The 20,423-nt window shown below is 31.5% G+C and overlaps 1 protein-coding gene across 2 annotated transcripts; it reads right to left on the reverse strand.

Moving 5' to 3' along the window:
- Positions 1-960: 960 nt before the first annotated feature.
- Positions 961-20,385, reverse strand: LOC127729430 (uncharacterized). 2 transcript variants are annotated; one of them, XM_052237257.1, is made up of 10 exons: positions 20,335-20,385; positions 17,883-17,989; positions 17,133-17,206; positions 13,981-14,047; positions 12,829-12,904; positions 10,243-10,311; positions 9,533-9,604; positions 6,639-6,780; positions 4,519-4,606; positions 961-1,316 (listed from the first exon to the last, which is right to left on the reverse strand). In XM_052237257.1, the coding sequence occupies exons 2-10, from the start codon at positions 17,983-17,985 to the stop codon at positions 1,243-1,245; spliced, it is 765 nt and encodes a 254-aa protein (XP_052093217.1). In that variant the 5' UTR covers positions 17,986-17,989; positions 20,335-20,385; the 3' UTR covers positions 961-1,242. The 2 variants fall into 2 exon arrangements, with proteins under 2 accessions (XP_052093217.1, XP_052093218.1); XM_052237258.1 differs by having other exon boundaries at positions 20,299-20,343.
- Between the last annotated feature and the right edge of the window lie 38 nt (positions 20,386-20,423).

Raw genomic sequence — 20,423 nt, forward strand, 5'->3', positions numbered from 1 at the left:
TCTTTAAATGAACATTTGGTCAGACGAAATCTAGTAGATTCCTCAAATTGCTTGTGTGGTCTTATTGAATCTACAGCTTATTTTCTATTGCATTATAAAAAATATGACACATTGTGTAATGACATTATTTTCGCAATTAATTATCCAGTCATACTGAAAACAAACCTACTTTTATTTGGCTCACAAGCTCTAACTTAAGGCCAGAACAAGGATATTTTTGAAACAGTACAAACATTCTTACTAAAGTGCAAGAGATTTACAAGTTAAACTGTTTTGACAAAGTTGCATTTCATCTGGACATGTTTGTAGTATTTAAGTGTATTTTATTTTTTTTTAATTTAAAAATTTAAAAAAAATTTTTTTTCTTCTTTTGTAGCATTTTTTTTATTTTCAGATAATAAATTTTTCCCCCTTCTTTCTTTGTTATGTAATTACTTGTTTATTCTTGTTCCATATCATTGTAATATTGCATGTTATGTTTATGAAATTGTTAATTGGAGTTGGTATTTCAAGGAAATGGATTAATATGAGCTATGTACAGCTTGTTTCTGAATCCTATTATTATAGTGTATTTTTGTATGATGATATATTTGTAATGATGGTGAATATTGAATAAATATGTTTAAACTAAGTTATTAGTAACATATTGATATATTGATGGAAATGACAAATAAAATGTTTATATTTAAGATAAATACAACATATAGATTTAGGTTGGTGGTGATATCCATTCAATTCCTGATCATAATCCCCCCTCCAAAAAAAAATATAGTATGTTTCTTCAAAGCACTAACAGCTAGGACTAGTCAAGTTAAAGCAAGGACAAATCACCTTGTTAAATAATGTGTAATTAACTCTAAGGAGAATCTGTTTAATCTTGGTCATTACTTATGTATATTCTTGTTATTGTAGGTCTATTTGTATTGCTGACTTACAGAGGACAAAGAGTTAAATCAAACTGACAGATTGGTATGTTACAGCTGATCAAACAGAATGTACAACAGATATTCATTGAAATAATTTCTTATTATTGTGCAATATTCTTTTATTTTTTCAATAAAATATCAACATGAACACTGTGTTCCAATAATCCTGTAAAGTGTTGAACACAAATACATGTATATATATGACATTCAAACTTTGAGCAATATTAAAATAATGCACATGTACACTGTACATTTCTGTCTTTATATTAAATTCAAATATACAAAGTGCGGCAAAATGCCTTTTCGAAAAACCAGGTCATTTTGGTGTTGGAAAGGATAAAAGTGACTGCATAACTCGTCTTGGTGTTTCTAATGGCTGTTGTGATTCTTCTGTAAGAAAAAAAAGTTATAAATGAGTAGATTTACATGGAAGAAGAACTACATAAAAAATGTTATATGTTTAAGTTCAAGAAGGTTACTGTGGATTCATTTATTTTCGTGGGTATCAATTTTCATGGATTGAGGAAAACTTGCATTTTCGTGGATATTTGATTTCGTGGTTTTGCTAAAATCTTCATACAAGCTTATAGAAAATTTGAAATTCGTTGAAACTTTGAATTCGTGGTTCCTCTGTATCCACGAAATCCACGAAAATTGGTATCCCACGAAAAATAATGAATCCACAGTATTAGAAATCATGAATAGTACTTTAAAATACATTCAGCATGAAATATATAACCAGCTGTGGGTCAAATAGTTCTTTTTTTTTCTTAAAATATTGTTCATAAATAAAAGCTCATTTCAGTGGAGATTTTAGTCTTGACTTAACAAGACTCATTACAACTGACTAAACAAAGTGTAAATGGTAAACCATAAAATAATTGCTAATTTACAATTTTTATGTTTTATTCCAATTGGAAATACTTTACTATAGTGATGAAAATCAACTCCAATTTACTGATATGCTGCATGAATATCTCACGAAAAACTTTTAGAATTCTTCCTATGCAGTGATATTGTTGTCTTTTTTCAAAACTACCTCTACCGTTTTTTATTGGGAAAAATGCATATTTTTTATGGAAATTGGGAAATTTGTATATTTCATTCTAAACACATCTCCGATTTTTTGCTGACCTTTGCTGTCTTTTTTGCACTGTTGTTTTCATGTATATTTTGGTTGTCAGACATTTTCAACCTGAAAGGTACTTTGGAGAGGGGAAAGAAACAGAAGCAATGATGGTACTTAATGCATTGAAAACCACATGTGTTACAAACACCATGATGATTCTGATCAAAAACCGGATCTCAAGAGTGCTTTCTAATATCAAAATAATAACATGAATACGATATTTACAAACATTACTACCAATGCCATCACTGTTTGGGGAAAATGTAAAACTTTTTGGGAGGAACTTTAAGCCATTTTTTTTAGTAATTGGGAATTTTCTCTAGGGGATTACAGCCGAATTTCGGCTGTAATTTGAGGCAAACAATATCACTGCTATGGTAAATTCAAGATGAGTGAAAGAAAAAAGTCAATAATACTTTGAAAATAAAATGCTTCGCCGAGCGCAGCCTGATACGACCTCAGAGGTCAAACCCTGAACAGTTGGGGCAAGTTTGGACACAATATTCAAGCTTGATACTGTCTGAATTTGGATTGTGATCAAAATTTTGACATGATATAGGTTTCTGACACAAAATAAATGTGGTCCAAGATCTTAAAAATTTGAAATGGGACATTTAATTTACCTAGTATGGTCTGATATCCAAAATCTAACAACATGGTTAGATTCAGCATATAAAAAAACATCAAAAATTTAATTTTAGTTGAAATCAAATAAAGTTTAATTTTGGACCAATTTTGGACCCTTCAAACCTTAATATGGACTAATTTGAAAACAGGGCCCCAAATCAAAAAATCTAAATGCACAATAAGATTCAGCATATATCATAGAGCCGCAATAATTCAGTTTTTGATGAAATCAAACAAAGTTTAATTTTGGACCCTTTGGACCTCAATGTAGACCAATTTAAAAATGGGGCCCAATATCCAAAATAGTAATACAAGGTTAGAACCCCCAAAAATTTAAGACTTTAAATTAATCCAATTGAAATTGGTTAAAATAGATATAAGAAGATGTGGTATGAGTGCCAATGAGACAACTCTCCATCCAAGTCAAAATTTATAAAAGTGAACCATAATAGGTCAAAGTACAGTCTTCAACACGGAGTCTTGGCTCACACTGAACAGCAAGCTATAAAGGGCCCCAAAAATTACTAGTGTAAAACCATTCAAACGGGAAAACCAACGGTCTAATCTATATAAAAAACGAGAAACACTTATGAACCACATCAACAAACGACAACTACTGAACATCAGATTTCTGACTTAGGACAGGTGCAAACAATTGCAGCGGGTTTAAACGTTTTAATGGTACCAAACCTTCACCCTTATCTGAAACAATAGTGTAACATCACAATATAGAAAGACACACTATAAAATATCAATTGAAATGGCTTAACTCAATCAGAAGACATATTAAAACCAGTGAACATACACTGAACAAATAAATTTGATCTATGATACAATGTAAATACAAAATATTTGTACTTATTTTCAATTGAAGATTTCTTGCTATGCGCAATACTGTAATTTGCGCAATTCTTTGCTATAGCGCAATACATGTAGCAATACTGTCCTGTTGCACAATACTTAGTTAATCTGTAATATATATAAATTTACACACCCCGTTTGGTGTGTCTCTCCTGCCATATCAGTATTTGTTGCTTTTATATATAAATCAGAAATAATCAATGTAAAAATGGAAAATTTTTGGAAAAAAAAAACCCAAAAATTTATGAAAAAAAAATCCCCCAAAAATTTGTCCCCCCCCCCAAAAAAAAATCTTGAAAAAAAGTACTACTGAGATCTTTTTGTTCACCTTGAATCTATGAAAAGTAGATGTGATTATATCTCAACAAAATAAAACAAAACAACCTAAAAAGATAGAGCCAATTTAAACAATAGCTAATCACTTTATCTATATCTTTTAGTCATTAAAATTATTAAATGAAGGTCAAGGTGACCTAATTATAGTGTGGACCTGTGTCACAGACCAGCTGCATCAAGTGATAAAAGATCTTTTCTCTGATTTGTAAATTGTAGTTTCTAAGATCTGGGCTTGCGTCATAAAATTTCGAGTAGGTTATCATACTCAGACTCAGAAATCAACCAATCACGATATAAGATTTGGTGTTTCTAGGTCAACATTTGTACTGCAAGTACTGAGTAAAGTTTTATGAGGGAAAGACTAGAACTTTAATGTAACCAAAAGTCATTATTGTGTAAAATGAAGGTCAAGGTACCAAAATTAAGTGTAGTATGGATGCATCAACAGACAACAGATCATTCCTCTAATATTTATAGTTGTTTAGATCTGCACCTTTTGGCAATACTCAACTAAAGCAAATAAATCAACAAACATATAGACAAAATGGTGTTTCTACTAACTTTGTTTGGTGGGAGGATAATGAAACAGTGTCATTAAAGAAATGGACAACACCCAACATGAGAATTTACAATACTTACTCATATGTAGTACTTGTTTGTTAATGTTAGACGATATATGTTTATATGCTGTGTCTAATCTATTGACAACTCTTGTATGTTCATGTACCTATAATTAAAAAAGGTATAATTCATGTGTGTCTACTTACTTCAGTAAAGTTTTCAGATAAATTTGACTTCAACCTATCAAGTGATCCTATATTCACCAGAAAATTTGTCTCTATTCTAAAAATTGGAGTTGATCTTCAAACTCCTGTACTAGTAAGCATAATTTTTAGACATCTGTCAATATATAAACCAATACCTTCCAGCAACTTTATTTTGAAGCACTAGTAAATTCATATCCATATGTCATTTAAAAAAAACCCAAGTAATTGTACTGATACTCTGTGGACAAAATCTGTAGAAACTTTGTCATCTGTTTGAAAAAAGTAAAATAACAAAAATACCAAACTCCACAAGCAAAATTCAAATGGGAAAGTTCTTTATCAAATGACAAAATCAAGAGCTCAAACACATCAAACGAATGGAAATCAACTGTCATATTCCTGACTTGGTACAGTCATTTTCTTAAACCTGGTTTTATAGCTAGCTAAACCTCTCATTTGTATGACAGTCGCATAAAATTCCATTATATTGACAACAATGTGTGAACAAAACAAACAGACAAAATAGGTAAAAGTGTCAAAAATAGGGGTACAGCAGTCAACATTGTGTTATAATCTTAATCACTATAAAAACAAACAAATATGTCAACAGAGAAAAACAAAATGGCATATAGACAAAGCACATAAGCAAAAATGAAAGACAAGAATACATGACTTTTGTGTTTTAGGATACTGATACATCACAATGAAGCTTAATATCTCCAGAAAACATGTTTATGATTAATCTTTCTGGAAAATTCTAATTAATACCAATCTTCTTTTTGAACTATTAGATGTAATGCAGTAAGCTCATACATATATAGATATAAGAAGATGTGGTATGAGTGCCAATGAGACAACTCTCCTTCCAAGTCAAAATTTATAAAAGTAAACCATTATAGGTCACACTACGGTCTTCAACACGGAGCCTTGGCTCACACCGAACAGTAAGCTATAAAGGGCCCCAAAAAATTACTAGTGTAAAACCATTCAAACGGGAAAACCAACAGTCTAATCTATATAAAAAACGAGAAACGAGAAACACTTATGAACCACATCAACAAACGACAACTACTGAACATCAGATTCCTGACTTAGTGATATAGTCTGTGACTTAGTGATATAGTCTGTTTGTGTTCTATAAACCTTCAAAAATAAATTTGTATACCTCTCTCCAACAGAGGGGGTTTGTACTGATTTGCCCTGTCTGTCCAGACTTTCTTATGTCTGTATCAGGCTTTATTTGAACATACTTTACCCGGCTATTCATTTCTCTTCAACTTCCTTTTTACCAAATACTTGTTACAAATCAAGTTTTTGCTGTGAATATTTATCTATGAAGTATACAAACTCTGACAATATCTTTCTGAATGTTTGCACATGAACACCAGATATGAGCTTACTGACATCTAACTTTCTGAGATTATGGTAAGTATTAATAAAGTATTTTCCTGAAAGGTCCATTAAGTCTAAAGTTAAAAATCTATTATCAAGGTAAATTATAGATAATGGAATGTATGAATTGACAGGATCTGTTCAAGATTTCTATTCACAATTCTGTGCCACCTAATTAAAATATCAAAGGAGTGAATCTTGGTCAAACATCTGTCATTTTCAGTGAACGTTACTGTTAGCACTATTGAACGGCTGTTGTGATCAGTAAGTGTTACTTTCCTCTGTAAATACTTGATATTGAAATACATATTTACTATGGAGATGTAATAGGCAACTTTTGAAATAATTGACAAAAAGTTCTGGGAGAAATTGACAGAATTAAATTACATGCAACAATAAATAACAGATGGGATACAATTTCAGCAACCACATATGTAATTTGGATTTAAAATCATTTATTTTGAAAGATATATAGAACTCAAGTGGACTATCTCAGTAAACATGTTTTCTGAAAATTTTGATTTAAATCTGCCAGTAAACTGTTTTATAAATACTCACCTTGTACAACTGAGATCTAATTCTAAGTAAGCTTTTACCTACCAGTAAACATGTCTTCTGACAACTTTGATTTAAATCTGCCAGTAAACTATTATAATCTAATCTATTGCATAGATATCCTCCACTTTGTGCTTTGAGTGTATCAGAGATGTCTAACTCTGTTAAATGTGGTTGTTTGGACAATCTGAAGAATAGAATACAGAACTCACATCATCAGCTTTCAATTGACATTCTGATAAAATTTCGGCTTTCATCATTTTTGTCGAGCCTTCGACTTTAGTCGAAAAAGCGAGACATAGCGATCCTACATTCCATTGGCGTCGTCGTTGGCGGCTTCCACAAATATTCACTCTGTGGTTAAAGTTTTTGAAATTTTAATAACTTTCTTAAACTATCCTGGATTTCTACCAAACTTGGACAGAAGCTTGTTTATGATCATAAGATAGTATCCAGAAGTAAATTTTGTAAAAATAAAATTCCTGTTTTTCCGTATTTTACTTGTAAATGGACTTAGTTTTTCTGCCGGGAAATATTACATTCACTCTGTGGTTAAAGTTTTTAAAATTTTAATAACTTTCTTAAACTGTCCTGAGTTTGTACCAGACTTGGAAAGAAGCTTGTTTATGATCATAAGATAGTATCCAGAAGTAAATTTTGTAAAAATAAAATTCCTGTTTTTCCGTATTTTACTTGTAAATGGACTTAGTTTTTCTGCCGGGAAATATTACATTCACTCTGTGGTTAAAGTTTTTAAAATTTTAATAACTTTCTTAAACTGTCCTGAGTTTGTACCAGACTTGGAAAGAAGCTTGTTTATGATCATAAGATAGTATCCAGAAGTAAATTTTGTAAAAATAAAATTCCTGTTTTTCCGTATTTTACTTGTAAATGGACTTAGTTTTTCTGCCGGGAAATATTACATTCACTCTGTGGTTAAAGTTTTTAAAATTTTAATAACTTTCTTAAACTGTCCTGAGTTTGTACCAGACTTGGAAAGAAGCTTGTTTATGATCATAAGATAGTATCCAGAAGTAAATTTTGTAAAAAAATAAATCTATTTTTTCTTTATTATTCTTTTAAATGGACTTAGTTTTTCTGCCAGGAAACAACACATTCACTCTGTGGTTAAAGTTTTAAAAATTTTAATAACTTTCTTTTTGTACCAAACTTGGACAGAAGCTTGTTTATGATCAAAAGCTAGTATCTAGAAGGAAATTTTGTAAAAAAATAAATCCCTTTTTTCCGTATTTTACTTTTAAATGGACTTAGATTTTCTGCCAGGAAACAACACATTCACTCTGTGGTTTAAGTTTTTAAAATTTTAATAACTTTCTTATACTATTTTGGATTTGTATCAAACTTGGACAGAAGCTTGTTTATGATCAAATGCTAGTATCTAGAAGGAAATTTTGTTTTCTTCCAGTTAACATTCCATTCAGCATGTTCAGTCTGCAGTTAAAGTTTTTAAACATTTATTAGATTCATAAACTATCCTGGATTTTTACCAAACTTGGACAGAAGCTTCTTACAATCAAAAGATAGTATCAAGAGGAATATTTTTATTGATTTACTTCCTCATTTTTGTTGAGCCTGTGATTAACAGAAAAAGTAGGCGAGACACTGGGTTCCGCGGAACCCTTACGAATTTTTGCTTCTAGTGCAGCTTTTTTTGAAGATTTTGTTACATTGTTGAAAATTGAAATTGAACAAACCCTGATTTATGTGGTATAGCTTTTCAGGCCTGCTTAATTTATTGATAAAATTTTGACATTAATATAAACCCCAACAATTTTAAAATACCTTCCCTGGATGCAGTGTTTCAGTAACTGCTAGTAGTCCTTTGTTAATCTTTGTATCATTGTCATTTTGCTTAGTTTCTTTTGTTACCTATTCTGACATCGGACTCAGACTTCTTTTAAACTTAGTTTTACTGTGCGTACTGCTGTGTGTTTGTTTATTCTACATAGGCTAGAGGTATAAGGGGAGGGTTGAGATCACACAAACCATATTTAACCCTGCTGCATTTTTGCGCCTGTCCTAAGTCAGGAGCCTCTGGCCTTTGTTAGTCTTGTATGTTTTTTTTAATTTTAGTTCATAGTGTGATGTCCATTTTCACTAAACTAGTACACATTTTTGTTTAGGGTCCAGCTGAAGCCTGCCTCCGGGTGTGGGATTTTCTCGCTGTGTTGAAGACCCATTGGTGGCCTTGGGTTGTTGTCTCTTTGACACATTCCCCATTTCCATTCTCAATTTTATTTTCCCAACAAATAGCATTCTGGTAAACAGGGAGTTTGAAATATCATCTTCTTTCAAGAAACAATAGCACCACATTGAAAACACAATCTAAAAGAAAATCATTTTACAGATAGCATCACATTACCATGATGCTTAAAGACCCTCGGGAGAACACTGCTGGATGCCATGTATGTTTCTATGGAACTTACCTGATATTGTTTTATTGAGATATTTATACACTTTGGAATCATTATTATTCGTGTGATATCTATTTTCCCGGATTTCATGGGTACAGGTAAACCACAAATTTAAATGTTCAGTTAAGATCAAATGTTCTATAGGCTTGTATGCAGACTTTGGCAAAACCACAAAATCAAATATCCACGAAAATACAATTTTTCCTCCACTCATGAAAATTAGTACCAAATAAAAATAAATGAATCCACAGTAGTTGTTGAATCTGAGGTCTTGCTGGATTAGGTACTTTTAATTGGAAATGTTAACCATGTGGAATTATTGTTACTTTGTAAATTAATATATGCATTTGACACAATACAAATATTTCATCCAGTTTAAGAGCATAGGCTGTGCTCACTCAAAATAAATATTGTGACTAGCAGCTGATTTACAGTATCATTTTGCAGAAAACCTGTTAATCCAACCGTTACTTTTTAGTCTTCATCATATTATCTAATACATACTGATCACATTCAGATATTTTATTTTCTGTTTCTGTTACCAGCTGATCCCATTTGTTAGTTTCTTCTTGCAGCCTACAAAAGAATTATCAATTTAGGCCAAGAAAAAAACTAATAGTCATGTCCTCTGCATTTTTTCAGTTATTTAAGGGACTTTTTTTCCAATCCCTTGTTTTTAATCTTTTCCCCCTGTTGCTTGGGTATGGTCAAATTACTTTTTGACACGAGGAATGGAATCTCTACCATCCCTTTTCTTAGTATTCATTTTCGTTTAAATAGGTCAATATGCATAATCCATGTCATGCAGATTGAAAAATATACATGTTTTGTACATATCTAAAAGTTTATGAAATGTATGATGGCTTGTTTCGAAGCTGAGACATTTTATCATATGTAATGAAATTTTGGTGTACCATATGATATTAAATTTTCTGCAATTCAGGAAACACCTTTTTGATATGGTTTCTCAAAGTCGATTTTCACACATTGAAAATCTGTGGAAATTGAGTTTTTAGCCAACATTTAATAACAGCAAAGTTTTGCATCTTTATTTAATGGTGAAACACAGTCCATTCTTCAAATAATAACATGTCTTTTAGATATAAGTATTTATTTGTTTAAAAATCACAATAATGTTCCTCACTTGAGGTCTATTAGCAATGTTGACCCAAATAATGACCCCTTACAATGCTTCAACTATTTCTTAAATTCACCTTGAAATTTTTGCCTTCATTTCTTCTATAGCAGAGTCCAGTTCTGAGTTGATGGGATTTGGTAGCATACTGAAATAGATAACATTATTCTACATTCAATTGAATTTAATTAATCCAATAACATAGTGGCATTATGCTCATGATCATCAAAGTAATTTCTTACAATAGTTTATTGAAGTAGTCATGCACTATACATAAATCACTGAAATTACATTTGGTTTATTAAGAATATGAACTACACTGTGTGTGAAAATAAGGACATGTGGTATGATTGACAATTAGACAATTATCCACTGTAGAGTGTAGACTGTGGTCCATTAGTTCCTTATATAGATTTGAAATCAAAAGATCTATACAATTGCAAAGAAGAGGAATTTAGGGGGGGGGGGGGGGTCATTTGAACTCATCTTAGAAATAAAGAAAGTGGAATCAAATTGCAAATGTAGTAATGCTATATTTATGATATTATAAGACATTTGCCCATCTGTTCCTCAAAATTTTCTAAGGCATAATTAAGTTCTTTAAAAATGTGATTTAACTTCAAGAGAAGATTCAAGTGGAGGTGAATGATTGAGATATATCATAATGTTGATACCCAGAACACATAAGAGATACATTAACACATGATTAAGATATCATAATGTTGATACCCAGAACACAATAGAGATACATTAACACATGATTAAGATATCATAATGTTGATTCCCAGAACACAATCGAGATACATTGAGATATATCATAATGTTGATTCCCAGAACATAATAAATACATTGAGATATATCATAATGTTGATTCCCAGAACATAATAGATACATTAAGATATATCATAATATTGATTCCCTGAACATAATAGATACATTAAGATATATCATGATATTGATTCCCTGAACACAATAGAGATACATTGAGATATATCATAATGTTGATTCCCAGAACACAATAGAGATACATTGAGATATATCATAATGTTGATTCCCAGAACATAATAGATACATTGAGATATATCATAATGTTGATTCCAAGAACACAATAGAGATACATTGAGATATATCATAATGTTGATTCCCAGAACACAATAGAGATACAATTCACCATTTAGCCAAGTTCAACACATTTGTAATTAGGCCTAAATATAACAATAACAACAGACAATAGATAACAATTCATGTATTGGGGAATATCTCTAATAGGTTTTATGTCCCGAGTGAGCTGGAGCTTTAATTTTAAAACTCTTTCATAAAGATGATCACATCTTCTGTTTAGGTTTCCTACAATATGTAACAGTGTTCCTGCTAGCATGAAATGGAGGGGCGCCGCGCCCCGCCCCCGAAATTTTGCGCCCCTCTTCCTTTTTTAAGCGCCCCTGCGCCCCTCTGTGCCCTTTTGAAAAAAGTTTTAAAAAACGATCTTTTGTCCTCATATCGTCGCCATTTTGTTGAGTTCTTTATACACACACTTCATAAAGACAACAGATCAAAATTGTTGACACTTGTTACCTGTATATAATCACCTATTTGATTAGAGTCAATTACTTAATCAGGTGAATTTTATGACCCTGTCTAATCCCTTTGCCCGGAAGTACCAAACATCCAAGTTAAATGAATTGTTTTTTAACACCTGACGATGCAAAATAGAATTTATAAAATAAATGTGAACGATGTCCATTTCTATTGTATTTGTTATTTATAAAATAACGTTCTTTAAAAAAGAATCATTCCAATAGTATATTGTAAATCGTCAACACGCAAAATGCCGACGAAAAAAAGAAAAATTGACCAACTCAAAAATGACAAGAAGAAAATATCAAAGACTTACCAGTCTATTACATCTTTTTTCAAGAATAATGACCATCAAAGGTAAAAAAATAATTTAATTCTTTACTTTTATGAAAAATCGAGAAGAAGAAAGGTTTCTATCAGATATCGCAATTGTTCTTCTATTGTAAATTCCGCCGATTACGGAGCACTCGAAAGTCCGATTTTTATATAATTTTTCTTAAATTGAAATCCGTTTTGACTAACTTTAATATTGATATTATTAGATACGCTCAACATGAAATATACGGAGATGCTTGTTGAATTGATAATAACTTTCAAAGTTGAATTAATTTATTATTGTGCCGATTACAGAGCTCTCGAAAGTCCGATTTTTGTATCAATTTTCTTATTGAAATCCGTTTTGACAAACTTATTGATATTATTAGATACGCTCAACATGAAATATACGGAGATGCTTGTTAAATTGATAATAAACTTTCAAAGTTGAATTAACAAACTTATTTGTTGAATTAATCTATTTCTCAAGATCGAAATAAAGACAATTGTCTCATTGGCACTCTTATTTAAATTCACAACCAAACCTACACAATTTTCAATGTATGTAATAGTATAGAGTATTTAACTTAGCTACATGCTTGCTAAAAATATGTCATTATGTGGTAATATTAAGTATTTGATTTTTTTCAGTGAGAACGCGCTAAAGTGCCCTTTTTTAAAAACGCGCCCCTCTATTTTTAAATCCTAGCTGGAACACTGTGTAACATATTATCAAATCTTTAAACCAAGAAAAGCTTTAAATTCTATCTACCTTTCTTTTTCGGAGGCTTCTTTAAAAACACCTTTGACTTCCATGTCTGCAATCTTCCTAAGAACTGCCTCTTCCACTAAAATTATTCACATTTTAAATAGTTATATCTTATTTGGTCAGAATAAAATACATTCTTGTCACAAACCTGAATGATATTTACAGAAACATCTACTGAAATACACCAATCTCTCATTGTAAAAATAAATATATTTGTATTTATTTGGATATGACATGCATGTGTGATACCTTCTAAACACATTTTTTATAATCTGCTTATAACTCACTACCGGCCTTCTTCAAACAGTTGGACCAAGTTGTATGATACCCCATCCATTATCAATTGCATAGCATGTAGGTTTAATAAATGTTACCAAATGAAAATAAAACAATGTGCACAAATTTAAGTATTGACTATTCTGTAAAGCATCAAAATCAATAGGCAGCTTGTCTGTAAAAAAACCCTGCATTGTTTTAGGATTTGTAACTAGTTCAGTTGATATTATGAGACACATGAAGGGTTTCCTAGTTCTTAAGGATTATAAAGTCTTGTTACACAATAATGACTTACCTGAAAATCCTCAAATTTATAGGGTAGCTTGTTTTTATAAAAAACTAATTTTGAGTAGCAATTTTATAAGGATGTAAAAGCATACATACTAGAGTTATCTTCAGACATCAAAATCTATCACGGTTTTTTAAAAGTTCAATAACTCTGCAATGATGTACAAATATATGAAAATCATAAAAATTGAATGGCTAACGGTAGTCTAAATAGAACCCAATAGTGTGCTAGGTTTGGAAATTTTCTGAACCCACGATACAGTTCATCATAGAAAATAGTCATTATAAAATTAAAAAGATGTGGTATGATTGCCAATGAGACAACTCTCCACCAGAGACCAAATGATGTAGAAGATTAGCAATAAAGGTCAGCATGCTGTCTTCAACAATGAGTAAAACCTATACCACATAGGAAGCTATTCACTTTGTGCAGGTGAATGTCATCTACAATGTCCACCAAGCTAAGAAAACACCACTTTAATATAAGAACATTCTAAAATTAGGATTTTCTAGAGTATGACTGGTATATCATTGCCAGAAACAATCATATAGCAGATAATACCCGGTCAACTATTCATTTTATACTGGTACCTTCTCTTTTATAAGCACTGAAATCTCTACAACCAGTCATTTGATCTTCCATCTTTTTGAGTGTGTACTGAAATATAACATGGTGAATAGCAATTTAACAAAAATAATATACTTGTATACATACCTGTTGCTCCTTAACAAAATGTAGGTCATAATGACCTAATTATTGCTGAACAGCATTGTATTATAAAAAAATCTACAGCAGTTTAATACTGTGACTTATAAAGCAATATAAGCCAACTTCAAACTTTATCATATATAGACCTAATACAAGGTTTACCATTGTGGTGCATAAAAGCATCATGGTTGCATGATCTTCTTAATATATTAAAACATTTCCATTGTTTGCATTTTTACTATGTTTTAATCATTGTGATAAAACTTCAAAATTGAATCAAACTTTAAACATGTTTAATCCTGCTTCATTTTTGCACCTGTCCCAAGTCAGGAGCCTCTGGCCTTTGATAGTCTTGTATGTTTTTTAATTTAAGTTCATTTATATGTTTTGGAGTTTAGTGTGACGTCCATTTTCACTGAACTAGTACACATTTTGTTCAGGGGCCAGCTGAAGCCCGGCTCTGGGTGAGGGATTTTCTCACGGTGTTGAAGACCCATTGGTGGCCTTCGGCTGTTTTCTGTCCTTTGGTCGGGTTGTTGTCTCTTTGACACATTTCCCATTTCCATTCTCAATTTTATTTGTAATTAAAATACAGTCAAACCTGTATTAAGAGACCACTCAAGGAGAAGGCAAAAGTGGTCTCTTAATACAGGTGGTCTTGGAATACAGGTTCCCCATTTGAACAGAAGGAAGCATTTATGTGCATTCTAATTTTTGAGCGTACTAGTGTAAGTAAACAATACTGTATTGGTCTCATATGTACATGATGTATATCCACTATGACTAATTATGACAACTGTTCATTATGTAATTAAATTTTTTCTTGCCTTTTTGTATTTTCTTTTAATTTGTTCATACATCACAAGACAGGGTTCTTGTTATATTATGACCAATCTAATTCTGTGAAAATACCCCAGGGTGCAGAGCCAGAAACAGAATGAACCACAGGTACCACACAATATAAGTATGAAGCCAAACATGATCTGTAGACATTTTACAAACAAATTAGATATTTACAGATCTACCATTTTTATAATTCTCAATACGATCATACATCTCATATATTCCAGACGCAACTGGAAGCAGTACCTCCTAGAGCGAAGCCAGTTGAATTGGTACGGGATGACCAGTGAGGTGTTGTCCATTTGGGAAATTAAACGGAACATTTTATCATCCACTTTCATCACCTCTATAACAATACCACTAGGAACCTCCAGTAAGAATGTAAACAGACGTGTGTGAATAGCAGTTTACCACCGTTTATAACTTTATTGACTTACTTTCATTTTCTATGCAACTTTTCTATTTTTATTGATAACGTTGTCATAACAACCATTGTAACATTACATCCGGTTAACCCCAATAACAGCAAAAGTTGCACTTCACTGTTTTATTTCATGCATATTCTTGTCCTGAAGACGCCATGCTTGCTTGCGAAACATGTTGACCAATTAAACGAGAACCATACCGTAAAAATTTGGGTATTGTTGTCTTTCATGTCTACATTATATAAATAACACATAGCTGAGAGGGTGATAGATTAGATTGTTACCCCGACAAAACATTGTCAACTGAGGCAAAGCCAAGGTTGACAATAAAATTGAGAATGGAAATGGGGAATGTGTCAAAGAGACAACAACCCAACAAAAGAGCAGAAAACAGCCGAAGGCCACCAATGCAAATTATTTCCAATGCAAAGACCTTATGAGTGAATAAATATTAATACCAAAATATGCCATCTTTAATGACCTGACAACAGTATCGTAACTATATTCCTTCTGAATAAGTCTGTTTAAAGATTTGGTTAGCTTTTGAGGTGAATGCCGACATTTTTGTGCTTTGTTAAGAATATTACCATAAAAGATTGGATGTGAAATACCTGAACGTATAAGATGTCTGCATGTTGATTTATATTTACGAATGATGTCCTTGTACTGATGATAAAATTTAGTAAATGTTTTGACTAGTTTGTGATATTGAAAACCCTGGTGTAATAATTTTTCAGTAATACAGAGATTTCTTTCGTTAAAATCAAATAAGTTGAACATTACATACACGGGTGAATCAAATTGTTGAGATATATAAACACCATAAGATGGTGACAAGGGAACGTCACCATCTAAAAATGGATAATTAACAATAGGAAATGAAAAATCATCTCTTTTATCATAAATTTTTGTATTAAGCTTCCTGTTAAAAATATAGATATCAAGATCAAGGAAAGGGCGTCTTCTTTGTTAGTATTAGCTTTATTTAAAGTCAGTCCAGCAGGATAAATCTCTTAAGTGTACATACTGATGTCATCATTATTGAGAGCCAATATATCATCCAAATATCTAAACGTGTTATTAAATTTTTGTATCAGATGTTGTTTCAATGGGTCTTTGCTGGTTTTAGTCATAAATTGTAACTCATAACAATACAGAAACAGGTCCGCAATAAGTGGTGCACAGTAAGACCTCATTGGAATTCCGATAACTTGACGATATACGGAATCTCCAAAGCGAACAAAAATGTTATCCAGTAAAAATTCAAGGGCAGTTATAGTATCAAAGCAGGTCCAATTGACATAGTTCTTTTGTTTGTTGTTACTAAAAAATGACCTAACAGAGTTTTATCATATATATTTGCATTCTGACTTTTTTAATGCCCATTTAATTAGGTGTGTGAATTTTTTCTTAATAAGATTATGAGGCAAAGTGGTATATAGGGTAGAAAAATCAAAACTTTGAACAGATTCCAAATCACCAATATAAGCATGCAATTTATCAAGTACTTCCAACAAATTTTTGAAACTCCAAAAGTAATTAATTCCACTATTTTCCAAGGCCTTATTTGAACAATTTATTACCAGGTTTTTGATTGTACCAGGTGTACTAGTAAGTAGAATAGACAGTTTAGTATGTCTGTTCGAGGGGTAACAATCTGCTCTATCACCCTCTCAGATATGTGTTATTTAATTTGTTATACTGAATGTTCTGTTATATTAATGTTTATTAAATTTCAAATTCAAAGTAATAAACTATGCAAATACCTCTAAACAGACTTTTGTTAACATAATCAGTCTTTCGTCTGGTGGTTTGCTATTATCTATTTCTTGATACAATTCTGAAAAGTAAATGAGAAGTTGTATTAAATAATTCTAAATTCCTGTTACCTTTTTTTGTGTGACTCTGTAGAATATTGATCCATAGGACAGCAATTATTAGGTTCTTTTTTTCCCCTCTTAAGACGTGTTCATGTTTACTTTAAAAATTTATTTTTTACCAGATCAGACAAATTTTTATATGCACACAGACTGTCAGACCTAAGGAATCCCCGGATGTGCTTTTTTGGGGAATATTTATCCTTGATTGCTACATTTTTACCTTCTTCAGGTGTGCCTTTCTGTCATGTCTGTAGAATATAATTTTTTTTGTATCATTATTTCATAATAATTGCTACATTTTTACCTACTCTGTAAGAGCCTTTCTATCATGTCTCTAAAATATTATAATATAATATCTTTTATTATTATTATCATTATTGCTACGTTTTTACTCCTCCGGATGTGCCAGGTATTTGTATAACCATTCTTATAAAAAAATACATAAGTTGTGGGTGGTGTATGAATCTGTTATAAATTTAGGTTCAATCTACAATTATGCACAAAGGAAGATAACTCAAATGCATTACAATGTACAATGTTTTATTTTAAGTTCATTGCAAAATGAGAGCAATCTTTACCCACAGTGCTCCCAAGCACTTTGACTTCATGTTATTATTATTATTGCTACGTTTTTACCTTCTCCAGATGTGCCTTGCTGTAGAATATTTATCCTTGAAGCAGCAAAACTGGATCTTCTTTTACTTTTCCTACGTGGACTTTTTCTGGTGTTATCAGACATTATTCTGTAATAGAAAATACAAAATGTAGAATAGGATATTATCTTCTATACACAGGAGGATTTAGTTGAAATTGTTTGTTGGCACAAGGAAGCATATCTGTCAAACTCTGGTTTACAACTGTTTGCACACACATATTGCAGAATGACTTCAGTGTTACATTTTGTACTACATATAGTATACGGAGAAAAAGATATGAGGAAATCACCAATTATACAAATATACTGTACATTTTTAATAAAATCTTCAAAAATTAAGACTTTTGAAGATATTGACCAAAACACTTACAATACTTATTTTTGTATGTTTAAAGATTTTAAAAATCAAATCATTCCAACCATTTGTTACTGGCTGTCTTATAATTATTATGCATTTATTTATCTATGCAAATATGTCATAAAATTGAGAATGGAAATGGGGAATGTGTCAAAGAGACAACAACCCGACCATAGAACAGACAACAGCAGAAGGTCACCAACAGGTCTTCAATGCAGCGAGAAATTCCCGCACCCGGAGGCGTCCTTCAGCTGGCCCCTAAACAAATATATATACTAGTTCAGTGATAATGAATGCCATACTAAACTCCAAATTGTACACAAGAAACTAAAATTAAAAATAATACAAGACTAACAAAGGCTAGAGGCTCCTGACTTGGGACAGGCGCAAAAAATGCGGCAGGGTTAAACATGTTTATGAGATCTCAACCCTCCCCCTATACCTCTAGCCAATGTAGAAAAGTAAACGCATAACAATACGCACATTAAAATTCAGTTCTTGAAAGAGAAGTCCGAGTCTGATGTTAGAAGATGTAACCAAAGAAAATAAACAAAATGACAATAATCCATAAATAACAACAGACTACTAGCAGTTAACTGACATGCATTCAACAGTAATAAAAAATCAGTCTACTAGATGGTATAGTGTATAGCTAAAGAAGAGAAAAGGTGTGGATTGATAGGTTATCTAATAAAAAAAAATCTTTCATTTTTAAACACATGTATTCCAATTAATTGACATCCACCATACAATAATTACATACAAGTACTGTTGCATACATCATGTACATGGATAATTTACTAATTTTTTGCCACAAATTAAACAGGTTGGGGACAATCAGCCAAATGGGGAACTATTCCCCAAATGAGTAACAATCCCACATTTGAGTAATCATTTGGCAGTGCTAAAAAACTAAATTTTCTTAACTGAGTCTTTTTTCTTAAAACGGCACATATTCATGATAAATGCAGCAAATTTTTCAAAAGATGAACATGATGAATAGACCTATCTTGATTTACTGAGAAGTTACAAGCCTATGAAAACTTTGAAAAATTGACAATTTTCAAGGCTTCTAACTTTTTAAAAACCCATATAATAAAAATATAGTTCTTTGAAAGAAGTTGTTCCATTTTCTTTGAATTTTTGCCATTTTAAGTAAAAAAAAACATTTTAAGAAAATTTTATTTTTAGCACCATCAAATTATTACACAAATGAGGGTTTGTTACTCTTTCTTCTTCTTTATATACAGAAAAACATCAACTGGTTGATGATTACTTTCTGGCGCATGCCTGGTTTAACAATATTGTTAATGATTAAAAATATATTTTTGATTTCATAATGGTTTTTCAATTTTTATATATACAAATGTATACATGGTATATGCAAGTAATATTTTTCAATTTTTATTTTTAATTTTTGGTATAAGATAAAAACAAGATACATATTAATCATGAAGGTGTTTGTAAGTGTCAAGGAGCATCTCTCTAGTGAGTTTCTCCTTGAAGCACTCAGTAGTGGTGCTGCAGGCTATTGGTTCAGGTAATTTGTTCCAGTCTTTTATAGTTTGGCAGAAAAATGAAAATTTGTAACTGTCTTTGCTGCATCGAATTTGTCGGTATGTTTGTTTGTGGCTAGACCTGGTATTTGATTTGCTTTTAATTAGTATGTCAGTATGTGGTATGACATTTTTGTTGTTTGTGGGAATAGTTCCCCATTTGGCGGGTTGTCCCCAACCTGTTAAACAGAAAATAATTATTTAGCATGTTTAGTGAGGGTCCCAAACAGAAGTCAGAACAAGAATATTCTAAATGGACAATAACACCATTTGACTTTCCTGAAGTTTTAAACGTTCTAAAACACAAAATACTTCTACCTTTAATATATCTTCGTGCTACTTCACTCAAAAAATTTCTATTTCAGTATTTGTAAGTGTAAACACAGCATAACTTTTAGTAAAATAGAAAATTAGTGGTGCAATCATATATCCCAACGAGTTCAAATTTGCCCTGAATGTTGATGCTCCAGTTACAAAATTTACCTAAATAAGATATCTGTACAAATTATATATGAATACTAAGGTATATTTAAATTTGCGATTTGATTTTCCCTCTCCAACCAAAGAGGAAGTCAATCATTGTCTTAATCAATCAAACGTTTTAAGTA

The sequence above is a fragment of the Mytilus californianus genome, unplaced genomic scaffold (genome assembly GCF_021869535.1).
Source record: "Mytilus californianus isolate M0D057914Y unplaced genomic scaffold, xbMytCali1.0.p SCAF_2, whole genome shotgun sequence".
Classification (NCBI taxonomy): domain Eukaryota; kingdom Metazoa; phylum Mollusca; class Bivalvia; order Mytilida; family Mytilidae; genus Mytilus; species Mytilus californianus.